The 23618-nt window shown below is 41.4% G+C and overlaps 1 protein-coding gene across 2 annotated transcripts in view; it reads right to left on the bottom strand.

Moving 5' to 3' along the window:
- Window positions 1-23618, bottom strand: part of si:dkey-219c3.2 (transcription initiation factor TFIID subunit 4) — a 159441-nt gene that overhangs the window by 75721 nt on the left and 60102 nt on the right. For both annotated transcript variants that reach the window (XM_060928169.1, XM_060928170.1), the window contains one exon: window positions 10548-10678. In XM_060928169.1, the coding sequence (XP_060784152.1) occupies window positions 10548-10678 (131 nt within the window). The remainder of the gene's footprint in view (window positions 1-10547; window positions 10679-23618) is intronic.

The raw sequence follows: 23618 nt of genomic DNA, 5'->3' as shown, positions 1-23618 counted from the left end.
GCAGGTAAATGACTCAACCCTCTCGGCACTTTTCTTTCCATCAACTACAAAACTATAAACTAACTATAAAACACGCTCAACTTGTCTCTCTCACACACACACACACAGACCCAAGGGAGATATTTCTTCTCGGTTTTTTTTGTTCTGTTCTTGTCTACCACTAAAACCTAATTTAAATAAATTTTCCTATTTTTCCGATATAGTTAGACGAGTATGCTTGAAACGCTACTCCAGGTGAGATCATTAAAACAGGCACGATTATGAAGGGGTAAGAGTGTTCACTGCAGAAAGTTTAGAAAGTGATAAGCAGCTGATGTCAACTCCAGTTTATCTGCTGAAGGTGTTAAGTGATTATTATGGCCGGAAAATATGGAAAAAAAAATACTGGTATGGTGATAAATTGTCATGGAACAGAGATATTTCACGATCTCTTTTTACCAGAAAAAGATTCTTTTTATAATTACAAACTCATTAGACAGAGATGCTGTGAAAGAAATACCAAATTTTAAAGTGCTAAAATGTTTTTAAAATGTACAGATTCCCCCCCCCTTCTTTTTCAATAGGAAATATTAAAAATTAAACTTATTTTAGGAGACTTTTTCATATTTTAGATAATTTTCTTTAAATACAATACAACTGTTTTGCTCACAAGTCCCCGACTCAAACCTACACATCATGATACGCATCATCGACCGTAGAAATTTTGATATGCGAGAGGATTTGTAAAGATCAGTTGTCTTCTGTGCATGCTAACGAATCCACCTAAAAAAAACCTTTCTAACATCAGCCAGATCACACCTCAGCCAAGGTGTGTAGGGTAACTTCAAGTTTAAACAGAAAACATTTATTTTGTGAAAGTCAGTAAGATGTAGGGTTTGTTTTCTGGTTGATGAATCAACCTTTTTTTTTTTTAAAGCCAGGACACAAAATTTGCTCATCATGGGCACCTGGGCTACTGATTTGCCAATCTGTACTGGTCCAATAAATGCTCTGTTCAATTTTTATATTATACACACACACACACACATATACATACACACACACTATCGTTCAAAAGTTTGGGGTCACCCAGACAATTTTGTGTTTTCCATGAAAAGTCACACTTTTATTTCCCACCATAAGTTGTAAAATGAATAGAAAATATAGTCAAGACATTTTTCTGGCCATTTTGAGCATTTAATCGACCCCACAAATGTGATGCTCCAGAAACTCAATCTGCTCAAAGGAAGGTCGGTTTTATAGCTTCTCTAAAGAGCTCAACTGTTTTCAGCTGTGCTAACATGATTGTACAAGGGTTTTCTAATCATCCATTAGCCTTCTGAGGCAATGAGCAAACACATTGTACCATTAGAACACTGGAGTGAGAGTTGCTGGAAATGGGCCTCTATACACCTATGGAGATATTGCACCAAAAACCAGACATTTGCAGCTAGAATAGTCATTTACCACATTAGCAATGTATAGAGTGGATTTCTGATTAGTTTAAAGTGATCTTCATTGAAAAGAACAGTGCTTTTCTTTCAAAAATAAGGACATTTCAAAGTGACCCCAAACTTTTGAACGGTTGTGTGTGTGTGTATATATATATATATATATATATATATATATATATATATAAAATCTCCTTCTCACCCCCAGCAGGGGGGGTGGTATCCATGTCATCCTCAAGCTCAGGTCCTCTACCAGAGGCCTGGGAGTTTGAGGGTTCTGCGCAGTATCTTCGATGTTCCTAGGACTGCGCTCTTCTGGACTGAGGCTTCAGATGTTATTCCTGGGATTTGCTGGAGCCACTCTCCCAGTTTGGGGGTTACTGCTCCAAGTGCCCCCACTACCACGGGGACCACGCAACCCTTGACCTTCCACATCCGTTCCAGCTGCTCTTTCAACCCTTGATACTTCTCAAGTTTCTCATGTTCCTTCTTCCTGATGTTGGCGTCAGCTGGGATCGCTACATCTATCACCACCACCCTCTTCTGCTCTTTGTCCACCACCACTATGTCCGGTTGGTTAGCCAGGATCTGTTTGTCAGTCTGGAAGCTGAAGTCCCACAGAACCTTGGCCCTGTTGTTCTCAGCCACCTTCTGTGGTATGGCCCATTGGGACTTGGGTACTTCTATTCCATACTGGTTGCAGATGTTCCTGTATACTATCCCAGCCACTTGGTTGTGCCTCTCCATGTACGCTGATCCAGCTAGCATCTTACACCCTGCTACTATGTGCTGGACTGTTTCAGGGGCTTCTTTGCACAGTCTGCATCTTGGGTCATATATATATATATATATATATATATATATATATATATATATATATATATATATATATGTGTGTGTGTATGTATGTGTGTGTATATATATATATATATATATATATATATATATATATATATATATACACACACACACACACACACACAGTATATATAGTGTCATGTATTTCATGTCATATATATATATATATATATATATATATATATATATATATTAGTGCTGTCAAGCGATTAAAATATTTAATCGCGATTAATGTCGCGACTGTCATAGTTAACTCGCGATTAATCACAATTTAATCGCACATTTTTGTCACATGAAAAACCATTGTAATTCTCTTATCAGCATAAAAAAGTGAATGGGCTTGTTTTGTACCAATGTTTTTTTTTTTTATTGCAGAGCATAACACGTCTTGTCACAGCCACTGCAAAGTCGGGCTGGAGCCGCCGATGGGAAAACGAAACCTAAGCCGAGCACCGTGGCTCTTCGTCCTGAGGCGCGGGGCTAGCGCGCCCTGCCTGAGCTGGTTCTTTGGGGGGAGAGCAGAGGACTCTGGCTGTGTGGGGCGTGGCATTACAGTCTAGCTGCTATCGTTTTTCTAAGTAAAGTCTCTGTTCCAAGTTCCTGGCAGTTTCAAAAGCTTATGAAAAACCTACATCATGTCACAGAGCGTTAATCTCGCGATAAAAAAAAAAAAAAAATTATCGCTGTTAAAATTGAGTCAAGTTAACGCGATAACGCGACATTTTTGACAGCACTAATATTATATATATATTATACACACACCACACACCTCATCAAAAAGTATCTGGTGTGAGTCAGCCATAGTATATCCTGGATATATCGTGAACTGACATCACAATTTTAAGCTATACAGCCGACTCGAGTCAGGCTCCGTGAGCATTTGTGTTTGTAGATCTACGAATCATGATCATGCCTAGCGAGGCAGGCGATAGCATGGTGCATTGCACATGCGCAGGTCGAAGGTCGCGCTGATGTAAACAACAAATATGGCTGCCTCCAGTGAGTTTATGCTGAAATTCAATTTGAACACTTTTAGTTTGTGTTAACCTAATCTAACTCACAGCTGTGACTCGAGTTGGCCGTGTAGCTTGAAATTGTGATGTCAGGATATAGCACGATTGACTCACACCATATCTTTTTGTTTTTTTGACATTACGAGATACATTGCTTAATCAATGGTGAAACTACGTCACGTGACCCATCCTTGGCCAATTCCTGCACAGGAATTTTTTGATGAGGGATATTTTATATTATATGTGCAGTGCCTAAAAACAGAACTCCTGCTGAGTGTATAAACAAAATATTCGCAAGGCCACAAAAATCAACCTGAATAGAATAGCAGCGCAGGAACCATCGAATTGTGCCGTGTCATGTATTTCATGTCAATAAAATAAAAAACTGCATCGTTTTGTAGCAGTGAGATCAATAATGAGATGTGCATTGCAGTTACAAATCCATATTTATTCCTTTCTTTGACACCACGTGTCATGCGCCAGAAACACCACCACGACATTTATTATGGTGCGACTCTGCTGGGTGCCTGGTGGACAGCAGTGAACCAGCGTTTTCACTTTACATCATTACTGTATAGTTACAATGAAATATCAAACTTGATGTCAAACTGTTGTCTGGTTACGTCTGTCAACTGTTCAACAAGCAAGTAGACTAATGAAACCGTTTACGAGTTTTATATGAAAGCGCCGTGAATGTTTTCTGTAAAATGTGCTTGTAAATCACTCCATGTTATTTTGTAAAATAAGCGCTGGATAAAAAAACCCATCTATCTTATGTAAATAAAGATACAAATTTTATTCTCCAGTGGTCAAGTGTTTATGAGATACGTTGCCTTGCACTTACGACCGGGTTCCCTGTGGTGGTAGACGCAGATAGTTTGTTCGTTAAAGCCATCAGAAATCAGGTGAAGCATTACCATATTCTCTTAAGAATGGAGTTTCACTCCGTGCATGGGAATAGAGATGAAAGTGGAGCAAAGAAAAAAATCCTGAACTTTTGAAAGTCAAACTAAGATGTGGGGAGGGGGGGCAATGTCCCCCGAAAAAATTTTAATCACATAACACGCAAAACCCTGCATTCTAGTGCATTTAAGTACTAATTTTCACTAAAACAAGTTATAACTTTTAAGCCTTTTTCTTTCATGTACATTAATGATTAACATGTCAAAAATATCAAATTTAATTCTCCTAGTTAATGAGTAATTTTCAGGAGTGCATTTAGAAAACGCGGTGATTTTCCTGGCTACACAGTTCATTACTTTGAAAAAAAATCAGACAGTTGAAGGTAAACTCAGCAAAATCCCAAAACAGTCCTGTTAAAAAGTAAAGGTCTGTTAGAGTTTCTAAAGCTTTCAGGTTTCAGTGTTGGGGACACTGAGCCTCGTTTATCAATCTTTTAGGCTACATCCACACGACAACGGCAACGAGATTTTTTTTTTTTTTTTTAAATATCGCGTCCACATGGGCAACGGATCAGTTAACTATCAGGTTCATATGGCAACGCAGCGCTTGCTGAAAACGGTGCAATACACATGCCACACCACTACGTGCGCTGTAAGACGGTCCCATCGGAGACACCAGAACAATAAAAGTAGACGCATGCACATAACTGCGCATGCGCACAGTGACTATCCCGGTCACTGTCACACGCACACACTTTCTCACTCCCTATCCTATGGATATAGTCCCTTTAAATCTTGTGCTCGTTTTTTTGAATGGAGATGCAGAAAGAGGAATGAACGGGGGTAGATGGAAGCCGGTACGCCAACATTCTGATATCCTCCAGAATTCTTTAATGGTCTGGGATAAACATCTGAAGAGGTGAGATCGCTCCTTTTTTTTTTTTTCCCCTATTTTTGCTGGCGGGATTGACTCTGCCCTAAGGGCTATTCTCTCACTCACACTCTCACTTTGCACCATTACACAATAAATATTCACAGTGAAAATATTTTGTAAGCATGTTTCATGAACCAAGTTACAGGATTTGTTGACAACTCGCATCGAGTTCGTTACACTTCTACCCGGCGTGAAGCACATGTGGTTGTGTCGTCATCGTAAACAAATCTGTTCTACTCATCCAGACGACTTCGCAACGACTCCGTTGCCGGATTTTTTCACTCTGGAATCCGTTCTCAAAAGATATCGTTTTGGGGCACCCAAAACGCCGGTGCCGTGTGGACTCCAGGCCGAAACGATAAACAATTTTATCAGATTCATCTGAATCCGTTGCCGTGTAGACAGGGCCTTAGTAGAGTTGTGCGTTTGCATAAGCTAAAGTGAACTAAAAATTTCCAAATCATATTTATGCGATTTGAAGCCAACTGCTTACATTAGTTCGTATTGTCTGTAAATTTAAACACACCAATAAATACCAAATTTCTCATGTAAATCAGGAGCGTAGCTAGGATTTTTTTTCAGTGTGTGTGTGTGTGTCACACACTGACTGGCAGCCTGAGTACATTATGTAACAAAAAATAATTCCCATTGCTAGTTTTAGGCAGCGTAGAAACCGGCTCTTCCATTATTGCTGTTTCTTCCACGTTTTCTTGATGTTGTGTTCTATAAACGGCACTAAAACTTAGCTTCGAAGCCACAAAATGCAACTTTGATGGAAAAAAAATATATAATAAATTGCTGACCTCTCTTCACATCGAAAGAAGGAGGAAAGTTTTGCTTGTTTTGACATGGCGAATTATTAACACGAGAAAATACTTGTAATTTGCAACTAAAAAGACTGCAGCTACACTGGCAGCTTGAACATGCTTTGTCGTGCGATTGTGTTGCGCTTGCGCAGAACGGTGTCAGTCCTGCGTGCCTTAGCTCGTGCACCTGAAGGCCTAACGAGGTCTGGCACGCACGCCGTTAACAAAGAACACCTGTCTTTAATCAATGAACTATGTTTGGGCTATTTAAGGACTGCACCCATGCAAGGACGATGCGAAGTATTACGCCGCGTCTAGGAATGCGAAAAATCCGAAAAATTAATTTCTCCATTCGGAAAACCGGAGATTTTCAAGAGTTTTGTCAAATATCCGGATTTCCGGGTAAATCCGGAAGACTTTCATCTATAATGGGAAGCTCCACTAGTGACAAAATTTTCAGGTTTCTGTGTAAATAGTACACCTTCAGTTCTCTTATTTAACTATTTTAGGCCTATTATCAGCATATTTAAAAAATAATAATAAGATACAAAATAAAACCTGGTTAGCAATATCGCTGTACGATGAACACAGCGAGTTTCTTTATTTCAGGCTTCTGTTCACATTTTTTCCAGCCAGGAAACGAGTTGTACCCTTTGCCAAAGCACAGCTGCTTAGCTCTGTGTGTTTGTTTGCCCTAAAACGCAACCCATTAGTTTTGACAGAAAGGCTTGATGTGAAAAGAAACTTTCATTGTAATTGCAATCCATCTCGCAGGCAACAGAAGGCTCTAAATATTACAAAGTGGATCCTTTATACTGTTCCATACTGTTTTGCACTATGCTGCTAAACAGAGCTCTTTTAGGACGAGTCATTTCAGCCCTTTCAGAATTAGCTAAGTAGCTATACGCTTCGAGGGAAAACACCATAATAAACACAGGACATTCTGACTGCATTAATTTAACAATAATGAAGCATCCTTGACTCTTGGCTATTATCAGGCTGAGAGTTCATACAGAAACTTCAAAATGAAATTCCACAACTTTCAAAAGCTTCTCAATTATGACTGTTTCGTTTTCAAGGACTACACATTATAAAAAGTCCCATCTTTACAACAATTCTCTCGTTTTTTTTCTTTGCAAAAATAATTTTCAAATGTATTTAAACCGTTACATACAGTGGGGCAAAAAAGTATTTAGTCAGCCACCAATTGTGCAAGTTCTCCCACTTAAAAAGATGAGAGAGGCCTGTAATTTTCATCATAGGTACACTTCAACTATGAGAGACAGAATGGGGGGAAAGAATCCAGGAAATCACATTGTAGGATTTTTAATGAATTAATTGGTAAATTCCTCGGTAAAATAAGTATTTGGTCACCTACAAACAAGCAAGATTTCTGGCTCTCACAGACCTGTAACAACTTCTTTAAGAGGCTCCTCTGTCCTCCACTCGTTACCTGTATTAATGGCACCTGTTTGAACTCGTTATCAGTATAAAAGACACCTGTCCACAACCTCAAACAGGCACACTCCAAACTCCACTATGGCCAAGACCAAAGAGCTGTCAAAGGACACCAGAAACAAAATTGTAGACCTGCACCAGGCTGGGAAGACTGAATCTGCAATAGGTAAGCAGCTTGGTGTGAAGAAATCAACTGTGGGAGCAATTATTAGAAAATGGAAGACGTACAAGACCACTGATAATCTCCCTCGATCTGGGGCTCCACGCAAGATCTCACCCCGTGGGGTCAAAATGATCACAAGAACGGTGAGCAAAGATCCCAGAACCACACGGGGGGACCTAGTGAATGACCTGCAGAGAGCTGGGACCAAAGTAACAAAGGCTACCATCAGTAACACACTACGCCGCCAGGGACTCAAATCCTGCAGTGCCAGACGTGTCCCCCTGCTTAAGCCAGTACATGTCCAGGCCCATCTGAAGTTTGCTAGAGGGCATTTGGATGATCCAGAAGAAGATTGGGAGAATGTCATATGGTCAGATGAAACCAAAATAGAACTTTTTGGTAAAAACTCAACTTGTCGTGTTTGGAGGAGAAAGAATGCTGAGTTGCATCCAAAGAACACCATACCTACTGTGAAGCATGGGGGTGGAAACATCATGCTTTGGGGCTGTTTTTCTGCAAAGGGACCAGGACGACTGATCCGTGTAAAGGAAAGGATGAATGGGGCCATGTATCGTGAGATTTTGAGTGAAAACCTCCTTCCATCAGCAAGGGCATTGAAGATGAAACATGGCTGGGTCTTTCAGCATAACAATGATCCCAAACACACCGCCCGGGCAACGAAGGAGTGGCTTCGTAAGAAGCATTTCAAGGTCCTGGAGTGGCCTAGCCAGTCTCCAGATCTCAACCCCATAGAAAATCTTTGGAGGGAGTTGAAAGTCCGTGTTGCCCAGCGACAGCCCCAAAACATCACTGCTCTAGAGGAGATCTGCATGGAGGAATGGGCCAAAATACCAGCAACAGTGTGTGAAAACCTTGTGAAGACTTACAGAAAACGTTTGACCTCTGTCATTGCCAACAAAGGGTATATAACAAAGTATTGAGATGAACTTTTGTTATTGACCAAATACTTATTTTCCACCATAATTTGCAAATAAATTCTTTAAAAATCAGACAATGTGATTTTCTGGATTTTTTTCCTCATTCTGTCTCTCATAGTTGAAGTGTACCTATGATGAAAATTACAGGCCTCTCTCATCTTTTTAAGTGGGAGAACTTGCACAATTGGTGGCTGACTAAATACTTTTTTTGCCCCACTGTAGCAGTTACTATCTCCCTGATTTCCGTAAAGAAGAAAACATGTACTGTTACGGGGGGGGGGGGATCATCAACAGGGTCATGCAGACTTGCAGATTATTTTTCTCGAACAGCACACCCATCATGTCCTGAGTGGTTTTACTCCTCTTACACCACAGAAATGTGACCAACTAATTTTATTTAGTTGTTGGTTTTTTTTTATCCAGTTATAGTTACACTTACTGTTGCATCATGTCTGTAAAACAAGTTCATTCTGGTCATCACTTCCTGTTACCATGTTCTACAAGAGTGCTCTGAGAGCACAATATCCCCCGCTGGCAATTATGCCATAACACTGGTAAAATGCAACTGAATTGAACCAAATTAGAAGACGCGTATTACTGACATATAACAAAGAATCCTGCCAAGTTTCGTGAAATCCCTCCAAAAACTGTGAGAGGAGTTGATTTCAGAAGGTGAGCACCCTTCCTGGGACGGACGGATGGACGGGCATCGCCATGACATAATCCCCCTTCGGGCCTTTTGGCCAGCAGGGGATAATAATTGCGAGGGAAGTTGATTTCAGAATGCAAGCACACCTTGATGAAAGTGCCAAAGTACAAGTTTGTTAATAATCAAATGACTCTGGTAAAATTTGCCCAAATTAAATGAAATTTCAATATGTGTATAACTGTCATATAACAAAGCCTTCTGCCAAGTTTGGTGAAATTCCTCCACAAATTGTGAGAGGAGTTGATTCCAGAAGAACGTACACTCTCATGAAATTGTCAAAGTACAAGTTATTTAATCAAGGGTCAAAACTCTGGGAAAATTTTCACAAACGAAATTAAATCGCGATATGCGTATTTCCGTCATATAACAAGGCCTTTTGCCAAGCTTAGAGAAATTCGTCCAAAAATTGTGAGAGGAGTTGATGTCAGAAAGCAAGCGCGCCTTCATGAAATTGTGAAAAAGTATAAGGTTGTTAATTAATGGCTGTAACTCTGGTAAAATGCAACTGAACCGAACAAAACAATATGCATAGTACCGACATACGACAAAGAATCCTGCCAAGTTTGGTGAAATTCCTCCAAAAATTGTGAGAGGAGTTGATTTCAGAAGGAAAAAAACACATGAAATTGTCAAATCATAATTTTGTTAATCAAGGGCTGTAACTGGTAAAATGTGACCCAATTTTACAAAATTACAATATCGTGTTACCGGCATATAACAGAATCCTGCCAAGTTTCATGAAATTCTTCCAAAAATTCAGAAAGGAGTTGATTTCAGAAGGTAAGCACCCTTCCCAGGACGGACAGACATCGCCACGACATAATCCCGCTTCAGGCTTTTCGGCCAGCGGGGAATTAAAAACGGCGATATAAATAGTTGTTCCCTCACCAGATTCTTGACGTGAATAAAATGGAGCTTGTTATATTACTGAGAAACTACAAAGCACAAACTCCTGAAGACTTTCCCATGGCAGAAAACTTAAAGTTATAGCTTCATCTCTGACTGTTACAAACCGACAGTGGAGACTCCTTCCAAAAACAAAAAACAATAAAAGCACATGGAGCGCTCACCATACAAATCCCACTACAGAAGCAGTAACATTAGAACAAGCGCATTAATGCAAACCTGTGATTTGAATTACAGGCAGCACTAACTCCTGTCGGAGCTGCTGTTACAGAGAAGCATCTCAATCATAAACCTGCTTTTGAGCGTTGGATGGCTATTCAGACATTTACAGAATGCATATATTTGATCACCGAATCAAATCTGATCACCATGCCCATCTGGCCCACTCGGACACACCCCCACAGACTGCTGGACTGTGACTGGTTCCTACCCTGCTGGATTCTGTGCGGTGTCGTGCGAGAGCAGAGACGTTTTCCAGCGTGGAACGGAGTCTGGCCTCGGTGGCGTGGGACACCAAACTCACCACGTCTGCCATCACCTCGGTTACACCGAACCCACGTGCTGCAGAGAGAGAGGAGGGGGAAAAAAAAACAAGTCTATTACATGGCTGAGAAAACCTGTATAGAAAACCGTGTTACAGTCTGGTGCGCTTATCTGTATGGATGGGCTATTTGTCAGTCTATAAAATGACACTCCCCAGCACCCAACTGTTTTTTTTCCAAGATTATAAAGAAAAAAGGACAACAAATGCACCATCTTCATTTCATGAGTTTAGAGAGTTATAATGTGGCTATGGTGTCATAACATGACTACAGCACTGTACATCACTACAACTTCATAACATGGCTATAACATATACAGCTATACTAGCTAAAATAACTAAGGTTATAACATGGCTACAGCACTATACGTAGCTACAGCATTATAGCATGGCTAGTATAGCTTTATAACTATAGTGTTATAACATGGCTACAGCACTCTACGTCACTACAGCATTATAACGTGGCTATAACCGCTAGTATAGCTGTATAATGTAACTATAGTGTTATAACATGGCTACAGTACTATACGTAGATACAGCATTATAGCATGGCTTATAGAGCTTTATAACTGTAGTGTTATAACATGGCTACAGCACCATATGTCGCTACAGTGTTATAATGTGGCTAATATAGCTTTATATCTACAGTGTTATAACATGGCTACAGCACTATACATAGCTACAGCATTATAACGTAACTATAGTGTTATAACATGGCTACAGCACTACATCGTTACAGCATTATAGCGTGGCTAGTACAGCTTTATAACTATAGTGTTATAACATGGCTACAGCACTCTACGTCACTACAGCATTATAACGTGGCTATAACCGCTAGTATAGCTGTATAATGTAACTATAGTGTTATAACATGGCTACAGTACTATACGTAGATACAGCATTATAGCATGGCTTATAGAGCTTTATAACTATAGTGTTATAACATGGCTACAGCACTCTACGTCACTACAGCATTATAACGTGGCTATAACATAGCTAGTGTAGCTGTATAATGTAACTATAGCATTATAACATAACTACAGCACTACATCGCTACAACATTGTCTTTCTCCGTGCTCTCACGGAAGGCGGTCGCATTTCTCTCCCTCTCCTCTCTCCCTTATCTTCCCTGCTTTGCTCCTCTCGTCTCGTCTGTCTACTGTCTATACTTTTGAGAGACTCTCTCCGCATGGCTCTCTAAACTAAAAATCATGAAAGTGATAAATTGGTCTCTCAACGCAATTGATACAATCTCGATGAGAAGCCTGGGTTCAGGGGAACCGGCCTGTCCTGCCGGAACGTTCGCAGCTGGCTACACGATGGACACGCAGGAGAAGTGGCGGGTCGTGTGCCTGGCGGTTCTTTCTGTGGAGGACATTGAAGACATCTACCTATTCGAAACTATGATTACAGGTCTTTTGCTGATTGGATTAGGCATTGCCCTGGTTTATCGAGGAAATCAGAAAACAGTGACAGCTGCCCAAAGCCCCATAAAGCTGCCCGACATGATTGAAGCGGTGGGCAGAGCTGTCGGCACTCAGACTGTGGCTATTCAGAACTTGAACCGCAACATGGATAACATCATGGAGAAGCTTTTGGCTTTGCAAAGGAAATGGATCGATTCGGAGACCAGACTAGACAAACAGAGTAGTCGTGTAAAAGAAAAGAATGTGTCTACTCGCCCCAAGACCAAACAATCCCAATCTTATCTGTTTTCAGACCCCTCAGACAGCACTGGTCTCGGTCAAGGCCGTTGCTGGAACAACAACTCCCCTGAAGATCACTGCAGTGAGACACTCTTGCATTCCTTCCCCCACTTCCCACAGTCGCCGCTTTTTACCTCCAGTGTGACAAGCAGGTGCTCGACCAGCGCCGTCATGGCTGCAGGAACGGATGGCTGCTTGCTTGCACTGGGTTACCTCCACCCCGATCGCCCCCCCTCCCCTGATCGCCCCCTTCAAGTCCCGAGTTTTCATGTTGTAAAGTGTACTTATTTTGTGCTTATGTGCTGAGGTGTTTTTTTTTTTTTTAAATGTTCCCACACTGTACTCCCCACAGGAGCAATAGTGTGGGGGTTGCTTTTTTGCCTCCCCTCTCCTCATGTTACTCTGTAATTTTCTTTCCATCCCTGTCTTGCCGTCCTGTCTACTCCTCCTCTGTTAATTGCATGTGTGTGTATATGGACAGACGGGTTGATGGCCAATTTCGCTGGTACTTGTGACTAGTGAGAATAAAGGGTTCATTCATTCGTTCATTCTTTCTAGCGTGGCTAATATAACTTTATAACTATAGTGTTATAACTACAGCACTCGTCACTACAATATTATAACATGGCCAGTATAGTTGTATAACATAACTTGTGTTATAACATAGCTACAGCACTATACGTCACTACAGCTTTATAACGTGGTTATAACATAGCTAATATAGCTGTATAACGTAACTATAGCGTTATAACATGGCTACAGCACTACAAGTGTGGCTAATATAGCTTTATAACTATAGTGTCATGGCTACAGCACTATGTCGCTACAGTATTATAATATGGCCAGTATAGCTGTATAATGTAACTTGTGTTATAACATAGCTACAGCACTATACATCGCTACAATATTATAACATGGCTAGTATAGCTGTATAATGTAACTACAGTGTTATAACATGGCTACAGCACTATACGTCACTACAGCATTATAACGTGGCTACAACATAGCTAGTATAGCTGTATAACAACTATAGCGTTATAACACGGCTACAGCATTATAACGTGGCTAGTATAGCTTTAGAACTATAGTGTTAACATGGCTACAGCATTATAAATCAGTGTTATAACGTGGTGATGGCACTGTAACATAACAGCATTACGCTATAGCATTATAACAGCCTTTTTTAATGTGGCTACAGTGTTAAAACATGGTTACAGCATTATAACAGCTACAGTGTTATAGCTGTAGTGTTACAGCCACAGCATTACACTATAGCATTATAACCTTATCACCATTTTGAATATGGCTACAGCATTACATGACAGCGTTATAAAATAGTTATAACATAGCTACAGTCTTGTGCTATAATATTACAACATGCCTACAGTGTTACAACTTGGCTAGTGTTATAACTTTTGTTTCTTATGGGCATGGAGAGTGCATGACTTGTCACCCGAGAGCGTATATTGTCCGTCCATCTCAGATGAAACGGCTAAAAATGTAGCCTGCAGAATATAATTTACCACAATATATGATTTCTCTTTAAAAAAAAAAAATCAGTTGCTCGATGTATGTTACATGCCAGGTGTATTAGCAGCCCAAGCTAACTGTACCAGCTACAAACACTCGGTGGTGATCTTCGGCATGCACGTACACAGAAAATGAATGTTTGCTTTGTCGCTCATTGGTATGAACAAACCTTTAGAGACCTAATCTGGACTCATTTTGACTAAATTTTGCCCAATTCTCCTTCATGGGACTGTGAGCCCCTTGTGTGACCTTTGAAGGGGCTTCAAAACCAAATCCCAAAAATCCTAACCCTATAAACTAGTATTTCTCTTCAGCCATCAAATTGCTGTGGTTCCAGTTTGAGAGTCACACTGTAAAGGTTCTGAAGCGTAATTTAGTGCTACGAATTTGAAAATGTGATTTGCAGTTTGTGTGTGATATTTACAGGTTCAAACATTTTGTCCAAAACCTTTTTTTTCTTAAATCCTGTCTACACGGCAACGGATTCAGGTGAATCTGATAAAATTATCGTTTCGGCCTGGCGTCCACACGGCACCGGCGTTTTGGGTGCCCCAAAACGAAATCTTTTGGGAACGGGTTCTAGAGTGAAAAATATCTGGCAACGGAGCCGTTGCGAAGTCGTCTGGGTGAGTAGAACGGATTTGTTTACAATGACGTCACAACCACATGTGCTTCACGCTGGGTAGAAGTGTAACGAACTCGATGCGAGTTGTCAACAAATCCTATAACTTGGTTCATGAAACACGCTTACAAAATATTTTCACTGTGAATATTTATTGTGTAATGGTGCAAAGTGAGAGTGAGAGAATAGCCCTTAGGGCAGAGTCAATCCCACCAGCAAAAATAGGGAAAAAAAAAAAAAAGGAGCGATCTCACCTCTTCAGATGTTTATTCCAGACCATTAAAGAATTCTGGAGGATATCAGAATGTTGGCGTACCAGCTTCCATCTACCCCCGTTCATTCCTCTTTCCGCGTCTCCATTCAAAAAACGAGCACGTGATTTAAAGGGACTATATCCATAGGATAGGGAGTGAGAAAGTGTGTGCGTGTGACAGTGACAGGGATAGTCACTGTGCGCATGCGCAGTTATGCGCATGCGTCTACTTCTATTGTTCTGGTGTCTCCGATGGGACCGTCTTACAGCGCACGTAGTGGTGTGGCATGTGTATTGCATCGTTTTCAGCAAGCGCTGCGTTGCCATATGAACCTGATATTTTACTGATCCGTTGCCCATGTGGACGCGATATTTAAAAAAAAAAATCTCGTTGCCGTTGTCGTGTGGATGTAGCCTTAGAAACAACATTCCACAGATTATCTCAATAAATCACGTCAATGCATCAATAGGTATGGGATATACAGTATGTGCTTGCTCATCATTAAACCCAACACACACTTAACTTAGTTTGGAGACAAAAATTACAGAAGAAATCTTTATTTAGTATAAAATTAAAATGGCATCAGCCTTTTTTTCTTTTTTTTTTATATATATAAAACAGACCTCAGGATTAGAAAATCCAGACAAGTTCAGAGTTTATCTGTACAAAAAACATACACCGATCAGTCATAACATTAAATCCACTGACAAGTGAAGTGAATAATATTCAATATCTTTTTACAACGGCACCTGCAAAAGGGTGGGATAGACAGTATTAGGCATCACTTAAACAGTCGGTTCTTGAAGTTGATGTGTTGGAAGCAGGAAAACTGGGCAAACGTAAGGATCTGAGCGACTTTGACATGGGTCAAATTGTGATGGCTAGATGACTGGGTCTGAGCATCTCTAAAACCTCAGGTCTTGTGGGTTGTTCTTGGGATGTGGTGGTTCGTACCTGCCAAAAGTGGTACAAGGAAGGACAACTGGAGAACCAGTGGCAGGGTCATGCGTGTCCAAGGCTCACTAATGCACGTGGCGGGCAGAGGCCAACCCTTCTGGTCTGACCACACAGAAGAGCTACTGTAGCACTAACTGCTGAAAAAGTTAACGTTGTCCATGATGGAAAGGCGTCGGAACACATAGCTGGCTGCATACGGGGCTGCATCTCCACAGACTGGTCAGACGGCTCATGTGTTTACAAAGGGCACGTGAGCATCAGAACTGGACCATGGAGCAATGGAAGACAGTGGCCTGGTCTGATGAATCATGTGTATGGCCAGGGGCGTGTATGTCACTTACCCAGTGAAGAGAGAGCACTGGGCAATGTTCTGGTGGGAAACCTTAAGTCCTGGCTTTCACGCGGATGTTATTTTGACACGTACCACCTACCTAAACATTGTTGCAGACCAAGTACACCCCTTCATGTCAACAGTACTCTCTAATGGCAGTGGCCTCTTTCAGCAGGATAAATGTGCACGCTATACTCCAAAAGCTGTTCAGGAACGGTGTGGAACATGACAAAAGAGATCAAGGTGTTGATTTGGCCTCCAAAATCACTAGATCTCAATCTGATCAAGCATCTGTGGGATGTGCTAGACAAACTGATCAATGCCAGGACTTAAAGGACCTGCTGATATCATCTTGGTGCCAAATACCATAGCACACCTTCAGAGGTCTTATGGAGTCCAAGACTCGACGGGTCAGAGCTGTTTTGCTGGCACACGGAGGATCGACGCAGTATTAGGCAGATGGTTTTAAATGTTACTGCTGATCAGTGTACAATCCCAATTCCATAAATTTGGGACACTGTGTAAAACGTAAATAAAACAATGACTATTTGTAAATCTCAGAAACCCTATATTTCATTGAAAAAGACAACCTATCAAATGCTGATGGTGAGAAATTGTATTGTTTTTTTTGAAAAATATATGCTCATTTTGAATTTGATGTCAGCAACACATTTCAAAAAAGATGGGACAGGGGCATGTTTACCACTGTATTGCATCACCTCTACTTTTAACAACACTCCATAAACATTTGGGAACTGAGGAGACTAATTGCTGTAGTTTTGAATGAGAAACGTTGTACCATTCTTGCCTGATCTACAGTTTCAGTTGCTCAACAGTTCGGGGTCTCCTTTGTTGTATTTTGTTCTTCATAATGTGCCAAATGTTTTAAATGGAAGACAGGTTTGGACTGCAGGCAGGCCAGTTTAGCACCCCGACTCTTACTACAGAGCCATGAAGTCTTAATGGGCAGAAAGTTGTTTGGCATTGTCTTGCTGAAAGAAGGAAGGCCTTCCCTGGAAAAAAGGACTTTGTCTGGATGGCAGCATATTGCATATTGGAATTGGATACAGAAACAGTGCACTGATGCAATCCGGGGTTATTTTTCCTCATTGCCCATATTTATCTCAGTAGGTCTCGACTGAATACCGGAGTTGTGCTGTCCATTATATTCACATGAACAGCGATCCAGGACCAACAAAGGCCACAAAACACTTTCCATCAGACTACACTGATCAGGTGAACAACACCGATATCAGTAACAGCTGTACTGTGACTGGATTAGCCTTTAGTCATGGAAGGTTGTGTTTCAGGCCTTTTACAATCCAGCATTCATTCATCGGCTCAGCCAGATTCATGTCAGTTTTTCAAGAGCGACGCATCCAGTGACTACAAGAGAAGGGCAAAATGCTTATACGTTATAATTACCAGGCTTTCGTCTAAACGGGGGAACAGGGGCGCTGCGCCCTCTTACTCTCGGCGTGCGCCCCCTTACCGACTCCGTGAAAACATCCCAGCAACACTACGTGACAATGTGTCTGATCATCAAATACGTTATAATTGCTCCAAAAATATTCCAATCATAGTAGATACACCGCCAGACGGTGCAAAAACAATCCGAATTGGTGTTTTCCAGACTGAGGCGCCATGTTGTTTAGTTGTTTACTTGTCGCGGCTGCTCTCGCGAGATTTGACATGGGTTACATACAAGGTCAGCTGACTTGTAGAGCGAGATTTCTCAAGACTGAATGACCTTTCACCCACCGGCGCAGGAGCTTTTGACAAGTAGTTCGCGAGTTGTTTTTGTTGACACTTGGGCATTTAAAGATGTCATCCCGCGGCACGAAGCGGAAGAAAGCCAAAGACTGTCCGGGGCAGAAGATTACTTCTTTCTTTTTCAATGTTGACAGACAGTTTGTTACAATTTCCCTCTCAGATAGCCTCAGAATGTCCCATTGGAGCGTTTTTCAAAGGCTTTGCACGGCGGGGGGGGGTGGAACAACCGGCACCATCTCCCCCCCCGCTTCGCTCCCTCGCCATGGTGAGCGCCCTCATACTAAATTTTTCTAGAAAAAACCCTGATTACAATACTGTGATCAGGACAAAATGTAGTGCAGATATGATCAGTGCTTCTATATCACGTTTCTTTCTTTTTTAAATAGAGGAATTAAAACTAGTAGCTGTCTTTTGATAGCTTTGTCTGCTAAAAATCAGCTTTAAACCAAATTTTTAAATCATGTGTTCCGTTTTAACCAGAGCAAAATGGAATTATAACAATACCTGTTGCCTACTGTGGAAAGTTAGGAGTATTTTATTTCATTTCATTTTGGCGCAGTCCAGTCCTAAATAATGCTACTTGAGTAACAGCTCCCCCTTGTGGAGAATCTTGTGAACTAGACCCATAAACAACATGTTTTATGTTTAAAAATAAGATAATACATAATTTAACTACAATTTTGATTATTCCATCACTTCAATTCGCATAATCCTCAATTAGAATACATTTTGGTGAAATTTTCACAAACTCGAGTGCTCGCATTTATAATTCACTACATCGTAAAGAAGACTTATTTCCCCCATTCCTGTAGGCTTTATGGGCAAACAGGTAACACATGCATGACTGTAATTCTGCATAGACGTCATGTTCTGTCTGAGCGTTGGCATTTAATCCGTTTCTTCTCTCATCGTTGCTTGACTCGCTGACAGCATGGATCGCACGTTTGTGAGGCGACCTTGTCGAGGAGACGGCCGTGGGCTCTCTCTTGGTCCGGCACACATGCCAAACTGACAGAGAGGCATCAGAGGGAGGCCCATAAAGTATTCATACGCAGCCTGAGGATGCCTGAGCCTCACTACACCGAGCACTCATTAGACTCCGAGAGGCCAGTAGAAGTGCACTAGAAGTGTAGTGGACTAAAGGGAGGCTAAACACAGTGGAAAAGGGAGCATTCTGTGTTTGTATAGACTGTCAGAACTTGTACAGCGTGATGCATCAATGCTGTCGAGTCACGACACGTACACAATATTTGCTGTATTACATATGCACCAGGCGGCACGGTGGTGTAGTGGTTAGCGCTGTCGCCTCACAGCAAGAAGGTCCTGGGTTCAAGCCCCGTGGCCGGCGAGGGCCTTTCTGTGTGGAGTTTGCATGTTCTCCCCGTGTCTGCGTGGGTTTCCTCCGGGTGCTCCGGTTTCCCCCACAGTCCAAAGACATGCAGGTTAGGTTAACTGGTGACTCTAAATTGACCGTAGGTGTGAATGTGAGTGTGAATGGTTGTCTGTGTCTATGTGTCAGCCCTGTGATGACCTGGCGACTTGTCCAGGGTGTACCCCGCCTTTCGCCCGTAGTCAGCTGGGATAGGCTCCAGCTTGCCTGCGACCCTGTAGAACAGGATAAAGCGGCTAGAGATGATGAGATGAGACATATGCACCAATTTACTAGTAATAGACTAATCCGATGCTGTGCTCGTCCAGTTGGGACAGGAGGATTGCGTGAGCAATAAAAAACACTTCAGGGCATGCTGTTAGAAGAAAATAAATCAAGGGTGAAGTTGACCATTTCAAATTTGACCATTTTTCAATAACATCATGATCCTGCACAGCAAACTGCCAATGATTACTTCCGCTATTTATTAACGAACACATCATACTTCTCCATTTCTAGTTACATTTAATGATGTGGAACATCTGTGAAACAAGCCATTTCCTGCAAGTGTGTATGTTGTAGCAGCAGCTAGAACCTGTCGTTCCCTCATTTGCCTCGCTTTTTCCTCTCTTGAGGTTAATAATGAAGGGGGGGAATAAAAAAAAAAAAAAAACACTCGTAGAGAAACTGCAAAACGCAAGATCTTTTCAAACAAGAGTTTTCTGAGAGCACAGTATCCCCTGCTGGCAGCTGTATCTATGCTATAAGTGCTTAATACACCCTCATGAAATTGTCATAGTAGAGCAATTCCAGCGTTATGGACGTGACACTTGAACTCAAAATGGCAACAAATGACCCAGTGCATGTTTTATTGTCTCCCAGTATTTAAGCAGGTGTTGCATATTTTAAGGCTGTACCATACTGGAGAAGTGATAGAACAAGAACAATTCCCATAGTACATCTAGGGCATGCCAGAAAACGCCAATAAAAGATGCATTATGGATGTGACAGAAAAAGTATCACTTTTCTTGGGTGACTGTACATTTTTATCAAACTCTGTGAAATTGCAAACCTAATGTCGAAATGGAGATATCCGTTTGATAGAGGGGTCCAAGGTGAATATTAAAAAATCTTTAAAATATTTTGTACTTCATGCAGAGTTTCGGAAGGAAAAGTCAGCGTTATGGATGTGACGAAATTCCGTTATGGATGTGACGCGTCTGAAATAGACATGGCATATGTTTAGAAAATCAGCAATTTAACCACCATAACCCTTTGAAAAACTCTCTAAATATCAGCTAAAACTATCAAAGTTCTTAAATAATATTTAGGATGGCTATTGTTTTGCTGTTTTGTGGATTTTAGCATACATTTCTGTGGCTTGTGGCAATAATATAGAATTGTACATGATCAAAGTTGATTTTAGCTTGGGGTTTACATTATAAGAAAGAAAGACTGACAGTGACATATTAGGTTGGTTACAAATTGGTTCAACTTATTCACATCTGTAAAATACAGGCCTAGTTGATATCTCTGGGAGTGGTTTTGATGTATTACATGTTGCTTTATTTTTGCATGGTGAGGTTGACATTTACATGGAATTGCCCAGAACAAGCTTGGTAATCAAGGGCCATAACTCTGGTAAAATGCGACTGAATTGAATGAAACTGCAGTATACGCATTACCGACAAAGAATCCTGCGAAGAAGTTTTGTGAAATTCCTCCAAAAATTCTGAGAGGAGTTCATTTCAGAAGGCTCCTGGGACGGATGGACGGACACTGCCATGACATACACTACGTTCACACTGCAAGGCTTAATGCTCAATTCCGATTTTTTTGTGAAATCCGATTTTTTTGTGAGGTCGTTCACATTAACAAATATATGCGACTTGTATGTGATCCTCAGTATGAACGAAAAGCGACCTAAAAGTGTTCCGCATGCGCATTGCAGGATACGACGACGTCACACGCAGTGAGCATGGCCAGTGTTTACGGAAGTAACCTAAAGTTTCCTGTGTATGACAGTAGCCAGCATGGAGTACCTGGCGATGATGCAGTTGTTGCTGCGACGGAGCGAGAACATGCACAATAGCCTGATGTTAAGGAGGAGGTTGAGAAGGAAGAGGGCAAGGGTTTTGGCTCAGGCGTTCTGCGGGGTAGTGACTGCAACCTCCGTTCAAAGGAACGTGTGGGTGCGGAGTCGCATTGATGTGTTGTTGTAACTTTTTTTGAGAGACCCGCCGCCTACTTCAGCGCAGAATAGTGACGTTTGTGGCTTGTTGATGACGTGTAAGTCGGATGAATGCGACCTGGCGGTTCAGACTGAAGTCGCATATGAAAAGATCGGATAGGAATCGGAATTAGGACCACATATCCAAACGGCCTGGGTCGGATTTGAAAAAATCGGATCTGTGTTGTTCATATTGTCAATAAAAGATCGGATACAGGTCACATATGGGCGAAAAGATCGGATTTGAGTCACTTCAGCCTGCAGTGTGAACGTAGTGATAATCCCCCTTCGAGCCTCTCGGCCAGCAGGAGATTTAAAAAAAAATTAATTTAAAAAAAAAAAAAAAAAAACAGCTTCACCATATCAATGATCCATACATTTCTATTTTTTCTTAAACATACTTTTTTTTTATCCATTTATTCATCTTGGATTATTTGGAGCACCTGTCAATCAAGTTGCTATGAATTGGCCGTTACTATAGAAGCATACTGGAGTGTACTAGAGCAGTGGTTCCCAACCTGGGGGTCGCCAAAGATCCACGGGGGGGGGGGGGGGGTCGCGAAGCCCTCTTGATTTTAAGGGGATTGATAATTTTAATGCAAATCGTATATGTTAAATAAATGAGAGAGCATTTAATTCACATACAGTATGTTACAAAACCAACAAAATTCAAGGGCTGCATTAAACATGTATTCAGTATTTAAATACATAAACAAAAAATAAGTTACGATAGGACAGTTATCACGAGAAACAGTGTGTGACGTCACGTCATTGCTTCTCGTGCAGCGCTGCGCAGCCGTTGCTAGCAACGTAAACTGCGCTGGGAACTGTGAAAGATGGCGAATCGTCAGGTAGAAGAGACTGCGGAATGTGTCAAAAAGAAAAAGAGGGGGTACCAAGAAAGTTATTTAGAGTTTGGCTTCATAGAAGCAATGGATAAAATTAAAGCTGAATGTGTCTTTTGTCATGAGAAACTAGCCAACGAAAGTTTGAAGCCCTGCAAGCTGAAGCGACACCAGACAACTAAACATCCCGAGACGGTGGGTAAACCGAAAGAGTTTTTTCTCAGAAAACGAGAGCTTGTTGTCGCTAACAGGCCCCAAAACATCAAGGACCGTTTCTTTAGGGCTGGCAGCGACCAGAGGCAAGCAACGATTGCATCTCGAGTGCTCTCTCCTAATTGCCAAAGCCAAAAAGCCGCACAGCATCGGCGAGACACTGATTAAACCTGCTTGCATTAAAATGGCTGATATCCTCCTGAGAACCAACCCATAGACTTATGTCCTCTGTAGTTGACATTTGTTTTACGTGCACACCCTCTTACTCTTTCAAGCTATTCACTTGAATCCTGGGGTGTTGTAAAGAGTACATCCTGGGCTTTCCAATGATGTATCATGTGACTAGGAGGGTTGCTGGGAAATTCCTAGTCAGGAAATCAAAACAAAAGAGAAATTGAGAAACACAGTTTTTCTTGGTTCTCAGGAGGATATACTGTGTGGACCGCAGGTGGCTAACAAATTTAAGACCGTACCACTGTCTGACGACACAGTGAAAGACAGAATGGCAGGAAACGTTGAGTGCACACTCATCGAAAAACTCAAGACCGGCCCGTTTTCAATCCAGCTGGATGAAACCACCACTGTGGCGGAAGAAGCAATCCTCATTCTTTATGTACAGTACATTGAGGAAAGTGAGCTTAAACAAGACAGTCTTATGTCTGTCAATCTCACATCCACCACAAGAGGAGAGGATATATTCAGTGTAGTTGACCCATACTTCACAAGCCACAACATTCCCTATGAAAATATAGTTGCATGCTGCACAGATAGAGCCGCGTCAATGATGGGGAAAAATAGATCCCTTCGCAGTAAATGTCATTCATACGTAAGAGGAAATTGCACGCGCAGCCTGGACCCAAAAAAGACTCAGAAATGCCTAGTTGTTGTGTTGTCGGGTGTCAGAATCATAGCAGTGATAGGGTTAAAATGTACAGAATTCCAGCAGGATCTCACCCATTCCAAAAAAAAAAATCGCCGACGTCTATGGCTACAAGCCATCAAACGTGTAAACTGGGATGAAAGCACCATCAAAAATGTGTGGGTTTGCAGCGCCCACTTCATCACAGGTAAGATCAGGCTATTTATTAAATCTTTCTTTTTTATTCTTTCTAGTCTTCGTTTTCTGATGT

This window comes from Neoarius graeffei, chromosome 8, assembly GCF_027579695.1.
Source record: "Neoarius graeffei isolate fNeoGra1 chromosome 8, fNeoGra1.pri, whole genome shotgun sequence".
Lineage (NCBI taxonomy): Eukaryota > Metazoa > Chordata > Actinopteri > Siluriformes > Ariidae > Neoarius > Neoarius graeffei.
The sequence above is the reverse complement of the archived record's forward strand: the minus strand, read 5'-3'. Positions and strand labels throughout refer to the sequence as shown.